Source organism: Antedon bifida, chromosome 7 (genome assembly GCF_963402885.1).
Source record: "Antedon bifida chromosome 7, ecAntBifi1.1, whole genome shotgun sequence".
Taxonomy (NCBI): domain Eukaryota; kingdom Metazoa; phylum Echinodermata; class Crinoidea; order Comatulida; family Antedonidae; genus Antedon; species Antedon bifida.
Window position 1 is genome coordinate 10,955,637 of NC_136232.1, and position 27,597 is coordinate 10,983,233.

Here is a 27,597-nt window from a genome sequence, read left to right on the forward strand (position 1 = left end):
GATCTCTGTCTACACTATCAAAGTAGTTAGTTTGACAAAAATAAAGTGTGATGTGCCCAAATATGGTAGTGATATTCCCTAATATGGTTATATGACATCATCATGTCCATTGTTATATGGGCACATTTTTCTGTCACATAAAGTTTGATAGTGTAGACAGAGCTTTATACAGTACAGTACTACTATTAAGCCGTATATTAATATTTCGTTTAAATGATTAAGCTATTATCATGCACGAAATCCTGCTGTGAGTTTCCGAACTTGTTGAATTTTCACTGACATCTTTAATTGGTTGCTAGAGAGTGGTAAGGTTCCCAAGTTATGGAAATCTGCTAATATTACTCCGCTAGAAGTAAGGTTACTCAACCTAAGGTAGGCCGAATGACTATAGGCCCATTGCATTAACATCGCTCGTTATGAAGAGTTTCGAAAGATTGATTAAAAATATGTTAATTAAAGAAACAAAATATCAAACGGAACCATACCAATTTGCTTATTGTTCAAACAGAAGTGTTTACAGAAGTAGAATGCTACTTTGTGTCTCTTACAACCAATCTATGAGCACTTAGATAAGGCAAAGTGTTATGTAAGATCATTATTTATTGACTACAGTTCCGCTTTCAATACTATTCGGACAAGTGTACTATTGAGGAAGCTGATAACAATGAATGTAAATCCTTATTTATGTTCAATTTTGTTACTGGTAGAAGTCAACGAGTTAAGGTTAACAATTTTAATTCGAATTATATTGACTCTAATACGGGAACACCGCAAGGATGTGTGTTATCCCCACTTTTATTATCAATATATGTTAGTGATCTAAGATGTAATGTTAATTCATGTAACCTTATCAAGTTTGCGGATGATATGATGGTCTTATTACAGGAGGAGATGAATTTGTATATAGGGTTTTAGATTGGTGTAAAACTAATTATTTGTGTATTAATTACTGGTGTCGAGATTAAAGATATCACACAAATGTGTAATGATGAAATGATATTTTAGCTGATGAATCTCATATTCTCAACAATAAGTTAGTAGTTACCAGATCTGGAAGATTAGGCCTAACCCCTAACAACAATTCCAGTTAAAACAAATAGACATACATTTTCTTTTCTTAGCGCTATTATTAGACTACACAACAATGAGTTTCAAAGATAGGTCATTAGGTATGTTGTTTTTATATTGCTTGAGCAGTTGTTGTTAGTTCCAAGTTGATCACGAATGTAAATACTATGTGTGTATTGTTTTGCTTTTGTTTTTCTGCCAAGAAAACATTATCATTATACTATGTATGAATAATAAATCGAATCTGAATCTGAAAGATATTTAAAATATGATGAAACTTTCTTATAGTGATGGTCACAAAATCAGGTAATTATTGGAGCAGTCCTCTGCGTGTCCACGCGCGCGCGTGTGCATTTTCAACGTGACAAATTTGCTAGTGCGCCACCAACATAACGATTGAAATTGTAGAAGTAGCAGACTGCATTTAGCAGACAGCGAAAATAATATTAATTTTAGTCATTACTTCATAATGTTAATATATAATATACTTTAAAAATATATATATTTTTACCAAAAAAATAAAGAAAATACACAACTTAAAAAATTAAATATGACATTAATCTAGGCCTACGCCTAATAAAAAAATTCTGGCTAAGCATAACGTCAGAGCGAAATATGGCGGAGGCTGAAACTTATTCTCGTCGAAATTGGGTAAGTTTTTGTGTTTAAATGTTGATTTTGGGGTCATTGCTATAGTTGCGTATGTGTATCTAGGCTGTATGTATTGACTCATAGTATGCAAGTAATACTCTTTATAATAATATAATTGTTGGTTAGCTAGTCCAGGCCTCCCTACTTCTACTCTAGTCTAGCCTACTACTTAATACTAGTTAGGCCTAGGCCTACCTACGCTAGGGAGACAGTGAGTAGGCAACCACCGAGCAGCCCTAGCTAGCCTAGAGGTATGCTGGGTACAGGACGTAGGCCTAGCTGGAGCGAGAGTTATGATAGGCTATAGTAATACTAATAATCTAGCCGAGTTGTATTGTATAATTATTTATGTACTAACATTTAATAATAATAAATAATATTTTAAAAAACTGTCTGGCAAGAAGTATGCTTACTTACTTAGCCCAGGGGGTTATAAACATTTTTTTTTTCTGCTTAGCCTATCTGATCTGAGTATCTTCTATATGGCCTTATAATTGTACTACTACTAAAAAGTAGAAGGGCCATCACACACTACATATGCTGCTACTTCTCTACTACAAGTCAGTAGTATGATAAGTGACCCGCCTACTATTACTAATTAATATAATATTAATATAATTAGTTAATAAAATATAGTATTTTAATTAATGGTAATTTATAATAATGGTATTTATTGCATTCTGTTGATCTGACCAAAAGTTAACCTTTTTCCCACATGCAGGTACCCTTTTTAAATTCCTTGGTAAAGACAGATTTGTTAATACATGTATACCTTTTGTATGAAATCTATCTGGCCCAGATTTACCCATGTGACTGATTTCTTTCTAAGTTATTATTATGTCATGGTTCAATGATCTTTACAAGATCAGTGAACCATGGAAGTGAACCTCATTCAGAGTTGGTTTATGATCTTAAGTTAGTAGAGTGCAAACACTAGAGGCTAGCAAAAAGTAAGCCAAATACACATCCGTAACATACACTGTGCGATAGAGTTGGAGTGGGTTTTTATCATTAAAGTAAGACAAGTACACATCCGTAACATACACTTCGTGATAGCGTAGGAGTTGATTATTATCGTGACACTGATATCCAGGATAGCGTTGAAGACGGTTATTATCGTGACACTGATATCCAGGATAGTGTTGGAGACAGTTATTATCGTGACACTGATATCCAGGATAGCGTTGAAGACGGTTATTATCGTGACACTGATATCCAGGATAGCGTTGAAGACGGTTATTATCGTAACACTGATATCTAGGATAGCGTTGAAGAAGGTTATTATCGTGACACTGATATCCAGGAGAGTTTTGGCAACGGTTATTATCGTGACATTGATATCCAGGATAGTGTTGGAGTCGATTATTATCGTGACACTGATATCAGGAATAAGGATGGAAACGAACCCTGCTCCGGAGAAACACGAAGAAGACAATGTGTCAAAGGATGATGAAGGTGGCGCTTTGTCGCGTAAAGTAACGGATGAGACAAATACTGAAATGAATATTGTTCGTTATTCGACTCGAAGTAGGGTCAGTATTCCTAAAAGGGCCAGTAGTCATTCTAAAATGTTTAGTTTTGGAAGAATTTTTTGTAAGTTCTTTTTATTTTATAATTATTGGCTATTTTGATTTTTCTTAGATTGGATTTTTCATCCTTGGCCTATTAACATTTCTGCCTTACACTGTTGTCAACTGTGCATCGAGGGATATTGTTGAACAGTAAGTTAATATTGTACACTAATTATACATTCTGCCATTCTAAACCATCCGGTAATTTAGTTCAAGTAATTTACTGTTACTACCTCGAAAGTTGGAGAAAAGGTTCTTTAAAAGCTGAATTAGATTGTACTTCCTTGCAATTGTAAGACATTGTACATTGTCCCCAAGTACAGTATTTGTTTAAAATGTACACTATTATACTGTACTTCCTTTAGTTGTTTGAACTCCCTGAATTAATGAATATAATGCGCACTATATAGTAAGCCCTTTATTAAAAAATCACTTTCTTTTTTAAAGTTATGGGAAAGGAAATCTTATAGGTATGATATATGGAGCCAACAGTTCTGCCTCAATTATTATGAAATGTAAGTAAAGATATGTTACTTTTTTTTTTCTAGTATTTTAGCTCTTATATAGGTAGTATGTATGTTTACAGTAATGATGCTGCTAACATCTAGAAACCTTGATCCCTGCATGGTATCTTGTTTTTTTTTGTGTATGCTAATTGCATTATGCTAATTGCTTAATCAATATTACACAGATTATTACCCTCACTAAAATTAATGTGAACAAAGTAATTAGCTTGTTTAATATTCATAAAGGCCTTGATGTATTTACATGAATAACTAATGAATTTAAGATAGAGTTAATATATATTCCACTATTGGTTTAACTGTCAATATAAAAATTTCTGGTTTTTCATAAATTGTGGTTTTTTTTCAGAATGCATACTGTACATAGAAAATAATTGGAACTTTAGAACCAAATTCTGTTTTTGGAATTAGTTGTAAGCTCTACCTTTACTAACTATCAAACTAGTTTGACAAAAAAAGGGTAGTGATATGACATCATCATGTTCATATGGGCACATCACATTTTTTTGTCACATAATGTTTGATATTGTAGACAGAGGTTTAGAGAGTCCTGTTTCAGAGAGTTGAATGTATTAATAGTAAAGTGACCCTAGTAAAATAGTGTGTGTTGAGCATAGATACCTCATATCCTCAAACACCTTCATAATATAGATACACAATATACTCACACATACAATGAATAAAGACAACCTAAAACTAAAGATATATAAATTGACCACATTGAAAAGTGTTGAAAGTGAAAGAGATTGTTAAAATAAATATTATTATTGCGACCTTTTGTATTCTTTGCAGTACTAAACACTTTTGTACTTCTGAGGGTTCCGTATGGAATCAGATTTTTTATCAATGGGATATTGATGGCCCTAGGTAAGTAATGTAAAGGTGTTGAAATTGAAACATATTTTGAACAATACAAATTTTTAACGGTTCGTTTACAGATATAAAAAGATGGATTTGATGTCTTGGAAATTCCATTTTTACTTCCTCCAACGGTTTCCTAAACAATAAACACTTTGTGACCTTGTCTTTTGTATTCAGTTAAAATGTCCTAATAAATATAAAGTCACCTGATTTGGTCATGTGGTAATCACATGATAGTGTTAAATTGCTGGAAGGGAAATATTAATCATATATTATAAATATTATTATTTTTATTATAAGCTTTATTATTTTTGTTACAAACATTTCATATTTTTATTATAAACTTTATTCATTAATTTTAGATAATTTTGTCCTTCACAGTATTAAACAAAATTGAAACAAGCGTACACAAAATAAAATAATGCACTATATAAGCATAATAATTTGTTTGTTTCCTTTTTATAGGAATTTGTGGCATAGCATACGCTTATAACTTTCCATTGGCAGTATGTTCAGTTGTAAGTTTCATCCTCAATTATTTATTTTTTTTTTTTTGTGAGGTAATTTCCAAAATGAATGTATAATCGGTTGTTAAGCTTCATAATTAGACTCTATATCTGCTGAGTTTAGGTATCAAGACAATTTCCTTAAAACAATATTTAGTTTTAATCAGATTTAAACTTTTTTACATTTTTATAATTGGGTCTTTTTTATTTAATAAGCCTACATCTGCATTGTTCAACTCTGTAATTGGTTAATTGTGTTACCGTTATTAGTGGTGATAAAATAAAATAAAAAGTAGTAATAAAATAAAAAACAAATTGTTTGGGATTTACAAACTTTGTTAATTCTTCTTAGGTATTTGTGGGTGCCAGTGCTGCCTTTGGTGAAAAGTAAGCATTTTGGAATCTATTATTTTTAAAACTTTTTGAAAGTAAAATAAATTAAACTGAATATAGTTTTTTCTATGGACACATGATCGCCAAAGTATAGTTTTTTATTTTCAACGCTCTGTCTACACTATCAAACTTTATGTGACCAAAAAATATGATGTGCCCATATATGGACATAATGATGTCATATCATTACCATAAATTAGGCATATCACTACCATATTTGGGCACATCATTTTTTTTTGTCAAACTAGTTTGATAGTGTAGACAAAATTTAATGGTTGTTGTTTTTCTTTTTAGTGTTGCGCTTGGGTACCTGAGCCGTTTTGACAGTAGGCTTGTGAATGCCTGGTCCAGTGGCACTGGTTTCGCTGGACTAGTTGGCTCAGGAATGTATGTTATATTTGGTAAGTTACAGAAAACATACATTTTTTGTGTGCAATTCTGATGAATAATGAGTTGAAATAACTTTCAATTTAAAAAAAATATAATTTTTGTCTGTTTAGGTTGTGCAGTAATAATGAAAGGAAACGAAATAGAAAATTTAAGTGATAAATTAAACAAGTAAGTTTCAATTGTCTTAATTAATGTTTCAGTTTCACAATTTAAAAAAAAAATCTGATATACATTACTAATTACTACAGAAATGTACTTGCTTGCTTTTGATATGATTAGATACTTTCACATATCATAACATCTTTTAATTTTAAACAAGAGTGTCAACAGGGTCCTCATAGGACAGGTTTAGAGAGCTCAGTGTGTTATCTGGGTTAAGCTTTTTCAGGCCCTTCCTCAACATCAAAGGCACCAAGAATCAGCTTTAAAAAAGAGGCACGATTTGAGGTTTTGTCATACCTTTACATGTTAGCATTCTGAGTAAAACCATTAGGATTATGCTTTATTTTCACTGTTTTTTTTTGTTTATTTGGAATCAAAAGGCAAATTTACATAGACGAGCGGTAACTGTAATACAAATATAGAATCTATTTTATTCCTTATGACAATTTACATGCAACGTGGAGCAGACGGGCGGTTTACGTTCAGGATAGATACAGATTCTACATGGGACAAGCTATGCTTATCAGTCATCTGTGTAAATTGGCCTTTACTGATCTATTTGGATGTTCATCCCATAATTATTCAATTTTGAAAATGTTTAATTTTTTATTACTCCATATAATTTCAGATATGCTTTCCTAACCATGTTACCGGGTATCATGCTCTATTGGGTTGCATACTTGTATATTATTAAAAAACCTGGAAGTCCACGAACTTTACGTGATTACGCAGGCAGTGCGCCCTCTATAGAAAATCATACAAGTACTAATGGCCAATATAGAGAGAATGGTCACAGAGCAGTTTTAGACTCTACAAATGGTAAGTGTTAATGATGATTTATCCAAAATTTAGAACATTTTTTTACAACTCTAATGCGGGTAAATCATGACATGTCTTGGATTACCAATCGTGAGGTCGTGGTTCGATTCCAATTCTCGCCGCATTGCTTGTATCCTTAGGCAAGGCACTTACATTTTCCTCTCCACACCCAGGTGTATAAAATGGGTACCAGTTAGATCCAAGACACAACTTTGCGCTCATGCTTACTAGCTGCATTATGCGAGTATGTTTCCATACGTGTTCGATCCAAACACCGGGGTAATAATGCTATGTAAAGCGCCTTTGAGCATGTCATGATTACTCGTGAAAAGGGCGCTATATAAATGTGGTATTATTTTATTGATAATTTGCTTTTAGCTATATTATATCATCAATGCGGTGATTCGGAGACGTCTAGCGTTACGACAGAAACAAGTATTATGGAAACTTGGCATGAACAGATACGGCCGACGGTTCGCAGAATGTGGATATGTTTGAAGCAAATATTTTGGTTAGCGTTAAGTGTGAGTGTACATTGTCCTACAACATCCTGATGATGAAAACTAAAGCTCTGTTTACACTATAAAACTTCATGTGGCAAAAAAATGTGACGTTATATGGACATGATGACATCATATCACTACCATATTTTGGAACATCACACTTTTTTTGTCAAACTAGTTTGATAGTGTATGTAGACAGAGCTTAAGATAAATTAAATAAATCTAAAACCTATCGATTAGGAACTGGTAACATGATACTATCCCTATCCCAACACTCTCCCCAAACCAGGCTTTTCTCAAGATCCAAAAACTTCCAAATTAATTTTTACCATTAGAAACACATTATGAATACCAGTTTCAAAGCTTACTTCAATCAAATAATGTGATGACGATTTCTCCAAAAGTCAGGACCAACAATAACAATTGAACACCATAGACAGTTTTGAATAAACCATTAATACATCCCAGATGAATTGTTATTGATTAATATCCTGATTTCTGTCTCTCTATAGCTATGTTTATGTACATTCTGTGAATACACTATACGTATAGCTTCATCACGCGTAAGGTTCGACAAAGAGTATGATAAAAGTTGCCCAGAACTTTACGCCTCATTGCAACTGTGTTATCAGGTAAGGATTAGTTGTTTGTCACATTTTTGTTTGTAAATAAGATGGATATGTATACAGTATTGTCATTCATCCAGGTACAGTAGTATACTGTACCTTATTATTAAGCTCTGTCTACATTATCAAACTAGTTTGAAAAAGTGTGATGTACCCAAATATCGTAGGGATATACCCAAATATGGTAGTGGTATCACATCATCATGTCCATATGTAGACAGAGCTTAAGTTATTTGTCACATTTTTTTGGTTGTCAAGAAAACAAAAAGAAGAATAATTGTTGTTTTTTCTTTGGCAGGCTGCCTTGTTTGCATCTAGATCTTCAGTACAAATCTTGCCGATCAGAAAAATTGGAATCTTAACATGTATACAGATTATCAATATGGTAGTGTGGGTTGTGGATATCAAAGTAAGTTTTTGCTTTAAAAATACCAAAGTTTAAAGTTTAGTTTTGAGAAAGCAAGCATGTTGATCCCCTGCTAATTAGGTCAATACACATTAGTTTTTAAATCATGGTGGTTAACATTTCTGCTTTAAAAACACCAAAGTTCAAAATTTAGTATCGAGAAATATCATGGTACAGAACCAAGACTCGAACCAAGGACTGTGGAGAAGTATGTTGACACCAAGCTACACTACCAACTCCTAATTACGTCGATACAAATTAGTAATAATCATGTTTCTATTTGTCTTTACAGTATAAATACTTACCAGTGTCCATCTTGCCAGCTTATATGATTTTAGTCGGTCTACTTGGTGGCGCTGTTTATGTCAATGTATTCTATATGTTGCTTAATGACGACAAGTATCCACGTGACGACAGGGATCTCTGTACGAACATCGCTGCGATCTTCATTACCATGGGTAGGATAGCATAGATTTTTTATGCAAGGTTTTCTCAATTAAGACATATGTCTCCCAGATAAACACACCATTTATCTAGTGATTCAAATATGGTACTGTATGCTAATGTGCGGCCTAACATCTGCCACTGATTGCTAACTAATGATAAGGTTTGTTGAATAAGCACAATACATGTTTTCTGAATTAAAATTATCTTCAATTATTTACATTTATTAAACATTGTTTCGTTTATTTATTTATTTGACGCATTAAATCGATACAGCATATAGGAGCAGGTTAAACAAAATACATCGCTGTAACTCAAATGAGTCGGCTACCCCACAGACTCCACAATACCTTACTATTTCTTTCATTATTTTCTTTTTACAGTTAAGAATAAGAACAAATTCATAAATTAAATGAGATATTTTCTTTGTATTTTTCAGGAATCAGTTTTAGTTGTATAACACAAACTGCTCTTTTAAACACAGTGTTTAACACGAAAGGTGTAGGAAAAGGCATTTGAAGAAAAACAGCTTAAAAATTCAATATTGATATATTATATTAAAACTGCAGTACATCAAACATTCTTTTCACCACAGCAACTGGGGTTTGGTAATATATATACAGTATATATGTAATGCGACATTTATAGCACTATTTCATGAAGATCAGAACGCTGTGGACTTAGATGTTACACCTTTTCAACAACATTCTTCTCCCATAAGGGTCACATCGTGTCATCGGCAGCCAACTACGGCGCCTTTACGTCTGTCCACGACAGTGTGTGTGAAATGGTACACCGAGGTAACCCCCTACTCGTCTCGAAAGATGTACTAGGGTGCTTTAAAGTGCACACGAGCAATATGCATACACTGCTTATTTTTTATTATAGTTCTTATCAATAAATAAAATAACTAAAATGGAAACTACTATAAAATAGTTTGATTGCTGCAGTGCCTGTACCAAAAATATATTCAACAGTGCTACACTTACAAATAATAGTTTTGTTTGAGTATCCCACCCAGGTGTATAAATGGTTACCTTTAATCATAAGGAATGTGATTGGAATATGATAAACATTTAGTAACAAATTGTGATTTTTTATAATTTTCTACTATAATATACTCAGTTAAATAATGTGCAATTTTTGTAAGACAATCGTTGATATATGTTTCACTCTATTTTTAGAACATATTTTATTTGTAAGTTGATTCCTGTTAATTTATATAGAAACTGAGATAAATTATTGAATTTATATTTTGATATGTAAAAGAGGCTACTACTGAACGGCAGTGGTGGGGGATGAATTTAGGAGGGGTGTGTTTTAGGTACTTCTATAGGTTGGTTCCCACTAGAGACGCAACACAATCAAGTTCACCAATGAAAAGGGACAGTTTAAATATTTTATTGCTTGTGATTGTTCAAATCACTTACGTTACGTCCTTAAAGGATGGAACTAAAAAGACAAATTATTGATATATATTATTTTTAACAACTGATAGAAACTAAAATGTTTGTATTTATCTCAAAGATGTAAAATATAAATAGCTTACCTGTGACAGACAGAAAAATGATGCAATCTGTGCGGACACTCGCTCTCTATTGTGTCCTAAAATCCTTGATGAGAACCGGTGAAGCTCTGTAAGATAAACATTTTTATTAATTTATTGTTTTTCTGGATATCTGATTATGTGGTTTCTCTATCAATTAAAATTACTTAAAATTTATTTGCCAACCAAATATATTTGTATATATTTTATATTTTAACAGACTTGAATTATATCAGATACATTTTATATGAACATTCCTTTGAAAAAGTTTTTTTTTTGGTTGTAAATCATTGCATTTATTTTAATGTACTCTATATTCTCAAGAAAAAACATATTTTGGACCAAACAGTTTTAATTACATCATTTGTATGCAGAATTTGTTTGTACGCAGTCAAGCAATTCATAATCAATTGAATTTGAATCGATTCTTCATACTATATGTATAATCTGTCCAGTATCATAGGCGAATTCTGTAATACAGTGTTTACATATGTATCACATGTGACACCTGTAGAGTATCATAGGCGAATTCTGTAATACAGCGTCACGTGTGTATCACATGTGACGCCTGTACAGTATCATAGGAGAATTCTGTAATACAGCGTCACATGTGTATGTACCTTTTTATCTAGTTTCCAAACTCAATAATGCTAATATTCTAATAAGCATATGGCCAGTTGACACTTAAATTACTGTAATCTCGTCTACCAAATGCTTTTAGCCAGCTGAAACTTAATTAAATTACGCTTGTCATCTGGTTGAATTAAGTTAAAAGCATAAGGGTGGTTAAATAAACATCAAGTTAAATGTGTATATACATGTTTTATTGAATTCACAAAATAAAATGATTTTACATAGTACTGAAAGACTTCATTGAAAACAAACATTTGTAAAACCTGTTTTTATAATAACATCGTTACATAAAAATTCACACAAAAAAGCTAAGTGTACCAAAATGTATTTGTAGAGTCTTCCTAGATACAGCCATACATGTGATATTTTGTTAATAATTCCTATGAATATGATACATTTGTTAATACACAAGATACTTGTCTCATTATTTTTCCCCTGTGCCATTTTTCTAAACTAAGTCTCCCCTCCACCACATTATGGACTTAACTGAAATACTTATTATTATCTCATTCAAGTTTTGTTGTTGAATATAAAAATCTACCTTCTCAACATAATTGTCAAAATCTGAATACATGGTGTTTTAAATTTAAAAACTTTGAATACTTTTATTAGCTAAAATTGTTTAAAGCTCTGTCTACACTATCAAACTTTATGTGACAAAAAAGTATGATGTGCACTACATAAAGTGTGAATCATGGCTTATCCTGCTTTGAACAAAACGACCCGTCCATGTTATCCTGGCTAACAGTGTCACCATGACAACCATGTGTGTATATTTCTAAAAATTCATCTAGGAACACATCCCATTTTTTCTGCCAAAGTTCTTGCAATTCCAATTTTTTTGTGTCCGAGAGAGCTGAATACCTGAAAGAAAATTGCAGTAATTATTATTAATTTATTATTTATTTAAATAAACCAAAGATTGAAAAACCACCCAATTCTCTGTACTGTATCTTCATATATGGCTATTTGTCCAGTGTCATACTGTAGGCAAATTCTGTAATACTACTGATACAGATGTCACATGTGATACATATGTGATACTGTATTACAGAACTTGCCTATGATACTGGACAGATTATTGATACTGTACCGATAATTGGCTAAAATAAAACAGAGCCTACAACTAAAGAGTATACAAATATATATTGTCAGTAATTTTTCTTGAGAAGTTAATACAAATTCATTGTATACTTAATAAAATCAAAACTGCAACTTAAACAAAACGGATTCTTTACTTTATAGAGTTGAGTGCAAGTTTCTTCAAAGTCCTTAAATCCGCCTTCTCTCCTCCGAATGCCATGAACGCCTCATAGAAATCATATGAGAGTCCTTTAGCACCCCAGACCACAGGGTCATCTGAGCTGATGACAACTGGGTAGTCATTGGCTAGTAGGTAGGTACCGGGATGGTTGCGGAGGTCATCGACTAACTTAAGTACCTAAATGAAAGAAAATATAATTAAATATCTACATATAAATATTCATCTACTCCTTCTTTTCTATGAATGTGTTGGAAAAAGTATTGAAATTAAAATAAAAGTAGAGGTGAGTTTAATTTCTCCCATAAAGGGCCATGCCAGGTTTTTTTCTCACCTGGTTTGATATTGGGTTCAGTTCTATGGCTATATCCCGCTTTTTGACATCTTCAAGAACTTTAGGATGTTTTAAGATAGCGTATGCATGTCCAATACGAGTTGAGTTCAATAGTAAAGCATCAATAAGGTTTTCATCAATGCTTCTGCCTTGCCAATCTGTGAATAAAGAAATCCAGCTAGAAGTCACTAACTTGATCAATATTTTTACGTTCCAACTGAAGTCCTTTTGTTTTCACTATTTAGACTACACAATAATCTTTTTTATAAAGTTTCAATGTTGTTTCTTGAACACCTGTGTTCGTAGTCACCAATCACACTTAAGTGAAATATTTCCCTTAAATATTAAGTATTTCACTTATCTCAAAAAATATCTAAATATTTCCCTTAAATTGTATTCATTTAAATGGGAGATTTTCTTAATTTTAAGAGTGTTTCCCTTCCCTGGTCAATACGGCCACTGGATAGACAACCAATAAAAGTTCAACATACCTGTTTCCCCAGCATGAAAGAAGAAAGGCAATTTAAAATTTTGATTGGTTGGTTCCAATAGCTGATTAATGAAATGATTGAGAGAGTAGCCTACGTCTTCTTCACCAACTAAATCAAAACCAATCATGGTGTCTGGGAATTTCTTTATTAAATCAATTGCTAAGGTCACGGCATCTTGTACTACTTGTTCTGATACAAATCTAAAAAAAAAATGATTATGGTATTTGAAATTAGCATAGCATATTATTTTAAAGATATGTGCTCTGCATAGCACAGATCTTAAAATATGCGTCCTCCATCCCATGTGCATGATGTATGTGGAAATAAAGAACAATTAAAAACAAAAATGAAATTCTTGATTTAATACTTATGTTTCTGTTTATTTCATATTACTCTTCTTTCACTATCATCAAGGTGTATTGTGACCAATAGTGGATCCAGTGTTTGAAGGGAGTGGTGAGTGGGGAGGTGCATTTCATCTGCCTTCTCCTCACTCTACGTCTTACACCACTACATACCATTATTATCAAGTTGTACCATGACAAATAGCAGACAACGCCCCACCCCCACCCTTTCTGATGTTAGATGTCCATCTGTATAATTTGCGCATTACAATTTTCCTTTGTATACTTATTAATGCAGATCTTATATTTTTACCTTAATGACGTATAGATAATGTTGGCATCATAGAAGTTAGGATGAGTGTCTTTATATTCTTGAATGACATCTTGAAACATTTTCATTGTATCCATCGGATTACCTTCACTCCCATCCTCAAATTGAATCTGAAACATTTAAACAACATTAATCAATCAAATTCTTAGAATGGTGGTATAGGATGATCGAAGGTTCTGATAACAAAATTAAAATTAAGCATAATGTTTATTTACCAGTAGGAGTAGAGTTCTGATACAACAAATTTTAGCATAATGTTTATTTACCGGTAGGAGTAGAGTTCTGATATACAACAAAATTAAGCATATGCTTATTTACCGGTAGGAGTAGAGTTCTGATATACAACAAAATTAAGCATATGCTTATTTACCGGTAAGAGTAGAGTTCTGATACAAAAAAATTAAGCATATGGTTATTTACCGGGGGGAGTAGAGTCAGTTCTGATATGTTTATTTATCAGTAGGAGTAGAGTTCTGATATATAACAAAATTAAGCATACTAAAATTAGGCACATGCTTATTTACCGGTAGGAGTAGAGTTCTGATCTCCATGTACTGAACGTTGTCCTCTTCAAATTCACTCATAGCCTGATCAAAGTAGCTCCTAAACCCTGTAGAGGAGAATACCAGATCTCCAACAGGTTCCAGGCAAGGACCAAACTTAGCCCATGAGGCATTACCATTGGGGTACGCTGTATGTGGATTATCTACTACCATTGAAAAACTCTGCATTAGCCTGTTAACAAAATAAAGACATCTTATTGGTAAGGTTCAACAATGGGAACTTATTTATACATGTGAGTGCATTGATGTTCTAACCTTAAAACATGTCACTCTTTAACAGCTCAGTTCTAATTCACAGTCTACAAATCATATCCAATAGTTTAATATTTTTGTTCCAAAATCTTATATATTTATTAAAATTTGTGTCCAAATCAATTATTTTTATCCAAATTTGTGTCAATAAAACCAATATTTTACTTAATATAATAAAATACATTTTCATTTTATAATATAAATCAAATCTTACATTTCGTCAAATTCTTTTTCATTTCCCTTGCGAGTTTCTGAAACAAGTTTCCAGTTGTCTTGACAAAGTGGGTGCTGCGAATGTGGAAAATTTTTGGAGAATTTGAAATGTAAAATATCAGGGGCATCTGAATTTGGGTCTTTACAAAAATACAGATTTGGAAGGTAGGTCAGATTTGTTATGACCCAAGTGACATTTGATAAAGACATCTCATGAATATGCAAAGCAGCTCCTGCAAACAAAAAGGAAAATTTATTTAGACATCATTTTCTCTATTAAAATATTTTAAAAAGTAATAAATTAATAAATGTAAATTGTATTTACCTAATAGCTATTTTTCACATGACTTATATTATCAATACATTTCATTTAGTATTGTAAATTTCAACCTTTTCATATCACTTTATTATCTGTTGTACCAAATTAATCCTTCTGAGTGGGATTCACCGATTTTGCTGACTAATAAAAAAATAATAAGTAATAAGTAAAATGGTCTAAGAAGTACCTTTTGGCATTTTCTGAATAACCTGAAACACTTTACTCGCTTCAATGTCCTCTTTTGCAATCAAAAAATTTCTCGACGGTGGAAAATTATTAAATTTTTCAGCAGAATCGAACTCCATTCTCTTGAAATGCATGAGAGTCGCATTCACAGCTTTTTCCTTTTCGTTCAGAGTAACATCCCAGCCTAACATTTTGTCTGACTCCGTCTTGAGATACTGTGATCTCATTGCTTCGTACTGCCTCACATTCATTGCAAACGATAAAGTATTGGTAGAAAATTGTAAAACGACCAAGAAAAATGCAGCATTAATAATGGACAACATTATGCAATAAGTTTGTGCTTAAAACCTATATCATAGTACAGAGTCCCAGAAGCCAAAGGAGCAGTGTCTATAATACTTGTAGGCTGAGCTCAAAACAGTCAGTGGTTTTGTTTCTTGCTTAATCTACCTTGCACAAGAAAAGTAATTGCAAAACTGGACTACGTAGTACCTTTTTCGTTTATGAAATAACCGTGAACCTTGCGCCTTCCTTATCATACCAGCAGTTGTTTTAGTCAGAAATTCCCGAAACCAGTGTTAATATCTTGTTGTTTTTATTAGTGACTTCCCTGGTATTATATTTTTACCGACTGGTGGCGCTATTCAGATTTTGCAGTTCGTCATGCGCGTGTGAAACCGGTGGCGGCGACGACGCGAGAGAAAGAGGAACGAGGAAAATGGATGTTTAGATAATTTTGCCAAGAAACACTTAATTTTGATCTATGATTTTTTTTGATCAGCAGTTGATTCGGGCTTAGTTGACATGGCTACCGATGCGAAAAAGGGTAGAGCCTCCTTGGTAGAAATACAAAATTGGTGGAAAGTGCCCTCGATTGCTCATTTTTGCTCTTTATTCAGAACAAAATTTGGGTTGCCAGATTTCGAGATTGAGGTGAGGAAGAGCGTTTGCATTTGTTCACCGTGTGTTTAGATTGATTAGTATGCCAGCTTACAGTTCGGCCTAGGCCTAAAATTAACTCGAGCGTAGGTTATGACAATAACAAGAATGGCATGAAAAGCGCCTCTCCGTCGTACATATAGTACTCACAATTGTTTATTTATCATTATATTAGGCATATACAATTTTGTTGATTATGAAAGATCATGCACTGTATTGAGTATTTTATAAGTTAGATAAATATTTAAAAAAGAACATTTTTAGAATATTAAAAGAAAAAAAAAAGTTACAGTATTAAACTATTATTAGGCCTAGGCCTAGTAGAGGTTCAGGGACGATTCGGCCCTGAGACGATTCGGCCCGGGACTATTCGGCCCACTTTTGGTGGGACGATTCGGCCCACTTTTGGGCCGAAACATCCCACTTTGTGGGCCGAAACGTCTCACTTTAGACCAAATTCATATTCATTTTTTTTTTTATTTATCAAGTTTTTAAAGGTGTTTAACAATCCGTATTTTATTGATATTGACAAAGTTGATATAATATATATAATAAATTACTAAAAAAACGTAATTTTATATTCAATTTATTACTTCGAAAACCTTGTTTATTTCGTGCATTCGCCAAGCGGCCAACAGAGGGCGTAACTTGTTTACATCGTTCGCGTGACTAAAAAATGATCATTTTCGACAATGTTTTCAAAATGTTTGCTTTATTGCATCTTTATCCCTAGTACATGTAGTGCTACCCCATAGTCTCTCTGAAAATAAAGTTTGGGGAAAAAAGCTTATTTTATGCTTATAAATGCATATCAAAGCCGATAAATGTAAGTGTGCCGAATCGTCCCGGGCCGAATAGTCCCGGGCCGAATCGTCCCAGGGCCGAATCGTCCCGGGCCGAATCGTCTCAGGGCCGAATCGTCCCGTTACCCCTAGTACCCAGTCTCCTACCTGGTTCATTGTCCATCCGCCATGACTACTGTATAACAGTAGTACATTTAATTTTAAAAACGTATTTATAAAAAAAATGTGTGACAGTTTCATCTCTGTGGATGAGGCACGTAAAAACATCACGATCGATAACTTTTTGAGAATGTATTCTTTTGATTGGTAGGAATTGGAGGAGGCTTTGATTACGGATACCGAAGAAGATCCTAGCTATTTCCTCAAGAATCTCTTAGCAAGAATTCTCTTTGGCTGCTATGGCAAAAGAGACATTGGGTAAGAAATAAACAATAATATTAGCAATATTATTATTAAATACAGTATCAATTTTTAGTGAGCCTTTTTTTTCCTATTTATCAAGCAATGATCTACATGTCATGTTTGTATTGATACTTCATGAGCTTAAGAATCGAGAAAGAGAAATTTACTTTACTGACTACTGTACCTCAAAGATGGAGTAATAAATAGAAATACACACTCATCATCATCTTCCTACCTGTATACTGTGCAGAATGGTTTTGAGTATAGCCGCACACTATTAGCTACCTGTAATGTTAATTCAAAATCTTATTTTTCAGTGTTACAACATACGATAGGTACCTTCGTGACATAATGAAGACTCGTTGGGAAATAGAGGAATCCCGAGTGAATCCATTAAACATTGAAGACACAACATTTCATTCTTTGCCAACACTTAGCAAAGTTGAAGTGTTACACAGCTTGTGTGATTATAGACTTGATGCTGAAGATGTGTCGGAATTATTAAAGGTTTGTTGAGAACAATTGAAGTATTTTATTTCTGTTAATAATCCAAAGTCAACAAAAAATAAAATCAGTTGTGTTACGGCTTTGAGCACTCACTTGCTAACCCCAGGGGCCCCAGAGTTTGAATAGCCCACTCCAACTACCCAGCGTTAGAGGGCCCCCTTAGGAGTGCCTCTTGTGTTACGCCACTGAACAAAATTCTTAGATTTTTATCACATTTTAAATAGGTACAATGTGGAGATCCATAAACATCTTTTACATATCATGTATTTTGTTAATTTGTATTTTGTATGTGCATGGCCCCAGGGAAGAATAGCCATGTGTATCTGGGCCTCCGTGGGTGAATAAAGTTGAACTTGAAAACCATATACTGTAGAGCATGATTATTATTATTAAACACAAAAACAAGTGGGTGTACATAGACATTTTTGATTACTTATTTTGACATATTGGACATAGTAATATTATACTGTACGTCTTTAATTCAGGGTACAATTGCTGAGCATATGAGAATCGAACCACTTGGATCTGATAGTGAAGGGGCAAAGTATTGGTACTTTTATGGAACACGGTTGTACAAGGAAGCAAAGAAACTTACAAAGGCAGAAAAAGATGAATTAAGGAAAAAGAGGTTAGAAAGAAAATGTCACATCATTTATTAAAGAAAGGTTTTTCTGCTGTCCCATTTGGTGGACAAAATACATTCTTTTACAGTATGAACAAACAAATTCTCTTTGAATTAACTGTGCATATTGCATTTCAATCTTGAAAGGGGAAAAACTTTTAATAGGAGTGTCATTCGATAGCAAAGTAACACTTATTTTTTCATTAGTATATTGTAATATAATGTTGTTATGTTGAGGTACTTTGTAAGGAAGACTCTTTACTCGCTTTGCTGTCGTAACATATATTATTTATTCAGAATATACTTGATACAATAATAATGATGCAGCTAACTAACTGACTAAGGAACAGAGGATTAGTGATGCTGGCTGTAAGGTGTGCGCTCTGTAAAGTGGCTGTAAGGTGTGTGTTCCGTGAGGTGGCTGTAAGGTGTGTCTGGGCTCTTCTGAAACTTGGGGGTATATCGGCTTCGGTTCATTTACATATGTCACTACGTAATCTGTGAGGGTAACGATTGGTTCTAAGTTGGTCCAGGGGTGTTTAAGTGGGAGTGATTAACGGTATAATAAGGTATTTCAATGATGGATGACACTGTCAAATCTGTACTTAAATAGTGTCAATCTCTCCTGGTTTAACGATGGGATAGGTCAAATGTTAAACTAAGTGTTTTCTTTAGGGATTCTATTATAAACTAATGGTCATTAAAAAACATCTGGACAAACTCTCCTCTGGACTTTCTGGGTCAAATTTGTGAACTCAAATACAAAGGTTGATAGAAATTATAAAAGTATATCATTACATTACATCCCTCTGTTTCCCTTTTTTTTTTCTAATCTATTTAAAATATAAAAATGGTTATAATAGTGGCATGCAAAATTAAAGTTATATAAAAGAAAAAAAACATGATTATACATATAAGCAAAAATTGAGTTAGCCAAAACCATTGACTCTGAAGTGTAACCTTATCACTTTCACTCTCTCTCTCTTCTCTCTCTTAAAAAAAAATGAAATTAAAACTGAATTTTGTATAAAATTTCCGGAATTTATATAAAAATTTGGAAAAAAAAATGTATAAAAAATAAAAGTGTTCTTCAAGATCGACATAATTGTGGGTCCGTTGCTTTGGAGGCATGCTACACTCGGATTACCGAAATAAAGACATCACAACGGTTGGGTTTCCCTAAAGAACATCGGTCAAGAAGGCAACTCTTGTTAATTATGCACTCTAATCTATAATAACGGTATTCGCGTAAATCAAACAAAAATCTGTTAAAAATAAAAATACAAAACTTAAAAATAGTATGTTACATTGAACATACATCAAATCGTGGACAACTTATCGCATTCTAATTAATGGCCTTCAAACATAAATAAATCAAATTAAAACATAAAACTCAAGAAAACTGTGGCTGATTAGCCTAAAATCAAAATATCAAACTTAATCACTTAAAACTTTAAAAGAAACAAACGTGTGTGTCCCGTTGACACAAACTTATCCACAATATATCGTTATCATCACAACTTTATCGATTTAAGCATTTATATTCACAGGTAATTACGATTTCAATCGGTCGACAAATTCGACTTTTGTACTTAATGTAAAAAAAACATACAATTAAAGTACTAAGAAAATCTCCTGTTCTTGTATATCAATTAATTAATTAATGCTTGAGATTAACGACTCAAAGGTTAAACAAAATATTTGTTACAAAATTGATTGTCGTTCTTTTCAATATCTCAATATATCGATCATCAAAATTCAAAATAATCATTATCAAACTCGTTACAAAATCAATACTTAATCATAATTTCAATTCTCTTTTAACTGAAATCACATCGTTACTAAACAAATCAAATCAAATACGTAGACTATGCTATCATTAATTTAGCAAATGTCGTAATAAAAAAATTCTTGCAAAAAATTAAATCAGTAATTTGTTGCATTATACAAACGTTTTATGAATCGTTTTGGCGATCCACTTATCGGTATCTGTTTATCATTAATAATCTCTTTAATCAATTTATCTGTATCGTTATATCTGTCGATATTCCACCAAAATTTTCGAACATTAGATTCGTGTTTTGTTTTATTGGTGTTACGTTTGGCTGAAGTCGGTTTAGAATACAAAACTAAAACTTGGAAATGTCCTGCTTTAAATCTACCTCGGTTTAATGTCATATTTGAATCATTAGGTGCTGTCATAATTAAATTAGTTTGTTCCTTAATTTGTTCTTCTTTCATTTGGAATGGGGCTACTAATCCCATGTTATTCTCTACACAGTCAATGTAAGGTTGCAAGTCAAGGGGTTCTACTTTAGTTGGGTGTGTAAAGGTATCTGATTGCAATTGGGTGGGTGTCCTATCATGTTCGTCGACAAATTCAACATTGGTTTCGTCATTTACTACATTAACGGTATTCTGAATTTTCTCGTTATTATCGGTGGTTTCATTATATTATTATGATTATTTTAACAATTTAAAAAAATGTTAAGTGTATACCATGAACTTTCACACAGGGTTACAATTCAAAATGGTTTTGACTTACCCCAATGCTTCGGATCCAATTAAAACGAATTAAAGGAAATGCAAAAAGTGTTCAACAATGTTCAAATGTTCAAACAACGAGTTAAAGAAATGTTAAAAGTGCTCATCAATGTTCAAATTTTCAAACAACGAACTAAAAAAAAACGCGAAAGGTGTTCATCAATGTTCAAATGCTCGAAGTTCAAAATTTAAAAAAGTAAATGTTAAAAAAAAACGTTCTAAAAAAAACTTGAAAGTGTCCAAACGAAACGTTCTTGTCCGCTTGCTTCTGTTTTCCGTCTTGAGTCTTCTTGTGTTTTCCTTGATTATCTTCTTTATCTTCATCAAACGGTTATACGAAATTAAAAAATTCTGCTTCTCTTGATCCAGTTAAAATGCTGTCTTGAAAAAAAAATTCTGCTTCTCTTGATCCAGTTAACTGCTTAATTGAAAAAAAAAACTCTGCTTGTCTGATTAAAATATAAATTTTAGCTTGTCTTCGTGTAATTTTCGGTTTTCTCCTATCAAACAATTATCTGACTGGTGGCTGGTTTTCTTCGTCTTCGTCTCTTGTTCTGTTTCAAGAAATTATCTCTTGCTTTTATTTTCTGCTTCAATTGTCTTTATGTTAATTTTCTTGTAAATTTTGGTTTCCTCGCTCTTTTCCTTGTAAAATTTGGGTCTTCCACCATGTAATATAATGTTGTTATGTTGAGGTACTTTGTAAGGAAGACTCTTTACTCGCTTTGCTGTCGTAACATATATTATTTATTCAGAATATACTTGATACAATAATAATGATGCAGCTAACTAACTGACTAAGGAACAGAGGATTAGTGATGCTGGCTGTAAGGTGTGCGCTCTGTAAAGTGGCTGTAAGGTGTGTGTTCCGTGAGGTGGCTGTAAGGTGTGTCTGGGCTCTTCTGAAACTTGGGGGTATATCGGCTTCGGTTCATTTACATATGTCACTACGTAATCTGTGAGGGTAACGATTGGTTCTAAGTTGGTCCAGGGGTGTTTAAGTGGGAGTGATTAACGGTATAATAAGGTATTTCAATGATGGATGACACTGTCAAATCTGTACTTAAATAGTGTCAATCTCTCCTGGTTTAACGATGGGATAGGTCAAATGTTAAACTAAGTGTTTTCTTTAGGGATTCTATTATAAACTAATGGTCATTAAAAAACATCTGGACAAACTCTCCTCTGGACTTTCTGGGTCAAATTTGTGAACTCAAATACAAAGGTTGATAGAAATTATAAAAGTATATCATTACATTACAATATCATATCATGTTTTATCAGTGTCACATCTTCACAGTTGATCAACAATTTTTGTTTAAATATATCAACCAATTTTAGGGAAAAGGAAAAACGTAAGAAGAGACGAGAAAAGGCAAAAGAAAGAGCAAAAGAAAAGGAAAAACTAAAAATGATAAAAATGGCCAAGAAAAATGCTGATCACCAGGCGGCCGAGGACAGTCAAAACGACAGTTGCGCTGAAGAGCAGGGTCAAGAGACACCGACCACAAGCACTACAGTGTCTAGTGAAAGTGATAGTGATGATGATTTGGAGCCCCCACGATGGCATATAGTCTGCAACACCATAGAAGATTGGGAAGAACTTGCTGCTAAGTTTAAGAAGACAAAAAGTAAAAATGAGAAAGAGTTGTATCGGGCATTGGCTAATGATTTCTTACCAGTAATGGTTGATCTGTACAATCAAAAGGTATTTTATTTTCTCACTAGCCCACTGTGCTAGGTGACTATATTTTACTCAACCTTCATGGTTTGAATTAACATTACAAACTACACATTCATAACAGTTAGGTTAATGAATGTTAATGTTGTTCGATTTATAAAGCGCTTTTACAATCAAAAGATTGTCACAAAGCGCTGAGAGAAAGAAATTACAAAGAAAAAAGATGGGTTTTTAAGAGTGTTTTGAAAACTATGATAGAGGATGCGTTTTTAATAGGATCAGGAAGATTGTTTCACAGTGTAGATGTTCTGTTAAATCAACCTAGGTTTGTTAATGGTACTCTAGCCCACTGAGAACAAGAAGATTTGGTTGGTAAAGCTCTGTCTACACTATCAAACTAGTTTGACAAAAAAAGCTTGCTGTGCCTAAATAGGGTTGTGATATGCCCAAATATGGTAGTGGTATGACATCATCATGTCCATATATGTCTTAATCTATGAACATATTTTACAGGAGAAAGCTCTACGAAAGAAACTGCTGGAAATGGCGCCAAGGAGAACCTCTGGACGAATACAAGAAAAAAAGCAAAATGTGGTTGAGGTAATAAAAATGATACACTGCCATTAATTAATGCAGTAAGGGGCCGTCCAAAAACTAATTTTCCGCGAGTTCCGCGATTTTACCTTCATAGTTCATTGAACCTCATTTCCGCGGAACGTGCGATACAAAAATATTCATTCGGAATGCTCGCGGAACGCAATTGATGAATATTCATATAAACAATCAAAATGTTGCCGCCCACATATCGCGAGTTCCGCGGGGAGCCTAATTAAATGTTTACAATGTACCAGGAACTACGACTAGCCTAAAACGGAAAAACATTACATTCAGAACTAATGAATCAACTAGGTCCTTTTACGACGATAATCTCGTATACAGTAGTATCTCTCCTAGGCCCAGCTAGCCGATATGTCAGCTAGCCCAGTCTAGTTAGTAGTACCCACGTCATACAGTAGTATAATAATAATTATTATTGTTTTGGCGGCCTACACTATAAATGATTTAATCCTACCTTTTGTTAGCGAATTATAAAAAACAACGACACCTAGGCTAGGACACCAACAATAAAATATGCAAAATAAATATATATTCCATGTTAAGATTTAAGATAGGCCTTTTAATAATTATTAAATACATGTGTAAAGAAAATGCCCGACTAGAATTTGGATGGAGGGAAAAAAACATGTGAATCGTGGGAACAGTTTAGAGCAGCTAAAAGAGTATTATATTACGTTTCATGTCGTCATGTGACACAAAATCCAGGTACACGATCTTAATTAGCCACCCCTCGTACCGAGTTGAAAAAAAAACATGTGAGAGGTTGCGGTAAACAGAGAGTATCGTGTTTCATGCCATGTGACCAAAAAAAACTAGGTCTGTATAATTACGGTCTTCTGTCGGCAGTCCTTTTGAGCGACCGACTGAACGTTCTGATACTATATTTAGAATGAATTGTTTACGATCTTTTTTGTCGGGATCGTTTCTGGATCGACTGGACGTTCGCTATATTATTTTTATTAGTTGGCCTAGTTCATTGTGTTGGATCGTGTCTCTACGTTCATTTACAACGTGGGAAATTTATATTCGCCGTTGAGTAGGTATAACACGCACGAAGGAAACGAATACGATTACAAAATATTATATATTTTTATGATCAAAGTTGCTGCGACTGAGAGTGGATTCTGTGTATTGTGTACGATAGTTTATACCATGCATTGTACTTATATACTATATCGTTCTTAAAATAATTGTAACTACTGTAAAAATAAAAGATTATGCTTTAATACCTTCAAACTGTTTTGTTTTTTCTTTTGTCAAGAGTTCACAAAAATATTTTTGGTTTTTTTATTTTTTTTTAAACTTTTTATGGAGGTATATTTTTTGCGCGATGGACGTTTTGGCCCACTTTTTTTTTAGGACGAACGTCAAACTTTTAAAATGCGAAACAGAACAAAAATGACTATGTATGAACCGAGCGAAATTGTAGGCCCTAGGCTAACTAATCCGTCCAAGCTGCTACCCCCGCCTCACTCATCGGCCATGGTCCGCCGTCTCTCGCTCGACTCATCTATCCAGGAAATTCCCTATTCTATCGCGAGAACCATGATGTTGGTCTCAATAATACTAAACAGTGGGCTGATTTATAGTTTGAAAACAGCTTACGGCATTTCTTAAGTGAATTTTTATTCAACGTATTCATTCTTCTTTGATGAATCCTTTGCCAATTGCTGTGCCAATCAGTATTTAAAGTTGTGATGCGAAAAGTGTGTGTAATTATTCCACAGGTAAACCAGGCATAAGAAAACCCATCGCCCAACAGGACCTCGTGGTGTGCCGATCTCGAGATCATCGTAAACAAAATTGGTAGAGTCCATTATGTATGGGGTGTTTCCTATTTACGAACCTATAAAAAACGCGCTTCGACCACTGTGTAGGCAAAATATTTATTTCGTTAAATCCCTAAATTGATAATCGCGTATTCTGTAATCACGTGACTGATGATGTAATCTCAGCGACGTACTAAATGCACGTGATTTAATGTGTTGGGGGAAAAAGCTTGCTGTTTACCACATTACATGATTCACGGTGCTATTCGCGTTTTCTTGACGTAAATCGGCGGCGTGTAAATGAAACAATTGTTTTCACCAAATTGCCGTTGTCGACATAGAGCGATCGGCGGCTAGCGTGGCTAAGCTAAAACGTACGTATTTTTCAAAAATTACACTAGCCCAGCAAACATATTTGCTAGTTTTGAAATTTCAACTAGCAATTATGAAGAATCTACTAGCAAAATGCTAGTTTGCTAGCGTGAATTTCGAGCCCTGCTCTGGAGCTGGGCCGGGCCGCTGAACTTTCCGTTGTATATGGGTAAAAAAAAATAAAAATAAAAAGAGAGGCGGCTGGATAATCAGGAGCGGGCGGTGACGCTTAACAAGTATGTTTTTTTATTTGGCCTAATTGTAAACAATATTGAAATATAATTTGTTCTTCCGTAAAAATCAATTACCGTAATACCTGGCCGGCAAAGCGTACAAACAAGTTAACACTATATTCTCCAGTATCGGCAATACTTCCGCGAGTTCCGCGATATTGCAAGGCTTCCGCGAGTCTCGCGATATTAATTAATATTCATGAGTTCCGCGAGAAAATCAAGCTTGAATGATTTTGCCTCATTACCGCAAGAGACGTTCACTTTCATGGTTGAGTAAGTAATAGGGTATATAATCGCGGAACTCGCGGAAAATTAGTTTTTGGACGGCCCCTAAGACCCTTGTTGTTTTTGGCATAACCTGGTATTTTTGGGTTTTGTGTTCTCTAGAACTTGCGTCTTATTTTGATGTACCGTAACTATAGCTTGTTAAGCCTCTTAGTCCATTTCTACATAAAGTGATTTTTCAAATCTATATTATTATTATTATTATTATTATTATTATTATTACAAACATTGTATAAAACACATTTTTGTTGACATAATACATAAAACAAGTGAGAGACTCGTGTCGTCTACATAAAAAAAAATTCTAATTCCTGACGTTAGGATGAATATGAAGAGTTTATTATTGGAGAAGAAAATGAAGAAGAAGAAGAAGATAAATTTGCCACTAATGAACGTCGACAAAGAAATCGACAATATCGTAAAGAAATGCAAGAATTAGAAGAACAAGAAGCGATAAAAAGGAAAGAAGAAGAAGAGGAAAGGGCTAAACTTGCAAAAGAAGGTAAATTAAAGATATTGATGGTGCTTTAGTGAATTTTAATACTACACATTTTTCTTTTCAGCACAAGAATCTATTTTAATTTCTGTGGTTTTATTTAGATGTTTTTAATATGTGTGTTATCACATGATTCCTGTTTCTAATGTTTGCCTATGTTGTGTTCATGATAAAGAATTACCTTATCTTTTTAGATCGAGCTAGGCGTGTCCAGCTTCGAGAAGAAAGAGCCCAACTAATAGCCGAAGGGAAACCAATACCAAGAGAACTTAAGAACCCAAGTCCTGTTCCTACATCATCAAGACCAAAGAGAGTGAAAAAAATGGTGAAAAGTTCATGTGAACAAAATCGAGATGAGGAATTTGATGCTCTGTATATAAGTATGCATAAAGGTATGTAGCATTTCATAAGGGTCTTTCACACCTGTTCTGTCACGAGGCTATGCGTCAATCGATATGCATGTAGCCATGTAGAAACGTTTGACGTTTGATTTGCCGGCACCGGAAGAGGTGAGATAGACCCTTAATTCTGCATAAATATACTGTGCCTAAATCAAATATCCAATCTACTGATGAGTGGCCTTCTATACTCCTCCTCCTCCTTATCTCTAGTTGTATACTCTTAGACTGTTTTTCTGCAACTTAAAACCAAAATTATTGGTTAATTTTTTAACCAATCAGGTAATTAATTAAAAATAAAGTGCGCATGATCAGTCATTACAAAACAACCAGGTGCTCAATCATAACGCAACAATTTGTCCTTTATCCGATTTGAATGTTATTGGTTAATTAGCGGTTAGTTTTTGGCACCTACATACCCAGCTTTTTTTTGTCAATGAGTTGGTGTTTCCTTTTAGACAAAATCAGATTATGTCTGACTAATTCATTGTTGGCTTAATCCTGTATGTCTAAATGTTTATTGAAACTGTA

General features: G+C 33.6%; 3 protein-coding genes across 7 annotated transcripts in view; 2 read left to right on the top strand and 1 right to left on the bottom strand.

Annotated features, from left to right (window-relative positions):
• The first annotated feature begins 1,683 nt into the window (after positions 1–1,683).
• LOC144847390 (battenin-like) lies at positions 1,684–10,481 on the top strand. 2 transcript variants are annotated; one of them, XM_078703714.1, is made up of 14 exons: positions 1,684–1,719; positions 3,361–3,440; positions 3,738–3,805; positions 4,607–4,681; positions 5,141–5,193; positions 5,534–5,568; positions 5,869–5,975; positions 6,075–6,132; positions 6,755–6,945; positions 7,324–7,469; positions 7,961–8,080; positions 8,373–8,483; positions 8,773–8,938; positions 9,364–10,481. In XM_078703714.1, the coding sequence occupies exons 1-14, from the start codon at positions 1,684–1,686 to the stop codon at positions 9,441–9,443; spliced, it is 1,326 nt and encodes a 441-aa protein (XP_078559840.1). In that variant the 3' UTR covers positions 9,444–10,481. The 2 variants fall into 2 exon arrangements, with proteins under 2 accessions (XP_078559840.1, XP_078559839.1); XM_078703713.1 differs by lacking the exon at positions 1,684–1,719 and adding an exon at positions 2,499–3,251.
• A 791-nt stretch (positions 10,482–11,272) lies between these two features.
• Positions 11,273–27,514, bottom strand: LOC144847389 (adenosine deaminase 2-like). Of its 2 annotated transcripts, XM_078703712.1 has the most exons (9): positions 27,478–27,514; positions 15,399–15,626; positions 14,894–15,125; positions 14,389–14,599; positions 13,847–13,974; positions 13,190–13,389; positions 12,699–12,856; positions 12,342–12,544; positions 11,273–11,967 (listed from the first exon to the last, which is right to left on the bottom strand). In XM_078703712.1, exons 2-9 carry the CDS (start codon positions 15,622–15,624, stop codon positions 11,796–11,798), a joined length of 1,530 nt encoding a protein of 509 aa, XP_078559838.1. In that variant the 5' UTR covers positions 15,625–15,626; positions 27,478–27,514; the 3' UTR covers positions 11,273–11,795. The 2 variants fall into 2 exon arrangements, with proteins under 2 accessions (XP_078559838.1, XP_078559837.1); XM_078703711.1 differs by lacking the exon at positions 27,478–27,514 and having other exon boundaries at positions 15,399–15,996.
• The window catches only part of LOC144847379 (uncharacterized), a 95,288-nt gene continuing 83,778 nt past the window's right edge, over positions 16,088–27,597 (top strand). For all 3 annotated transcript variants that reach the window (XM_078703690.1, XM_078703692.1, XM_078703691.1), the window contains exons 1-8: positions 16,088–16,330; positions 17,450–17,556; positions 17,859–18,048; positions 18,534–18,676; positions 22,556–22,922; positions 23,409–23,495; positions 26,494–26,674; positions 26,863–27,060. In XM_078703690.1, the coding sequence (XP_078559816.1) occupies positions 16,202–16,330; positions 17,450–17,556; positions 17,859–18,048; positions 18,534–18,676; positions 22,556–22,922; positions 23,409–23,495; positions 26,494–26,674; positions 26,863–27,060 (1,402 nt within the window). In that variant the 5' untranslated portion in view covers positions 16,088–16,201. The remainder of the gene's footprint in view (positions 16,331–17,449; positions 17,557–17,858; positions 18,049–18,533; positions 18,677–22,555; positions 22,923–23,408; positions 23,496–26,493; positions 26,675–26,862; positions 27,061–27,597) is intronic.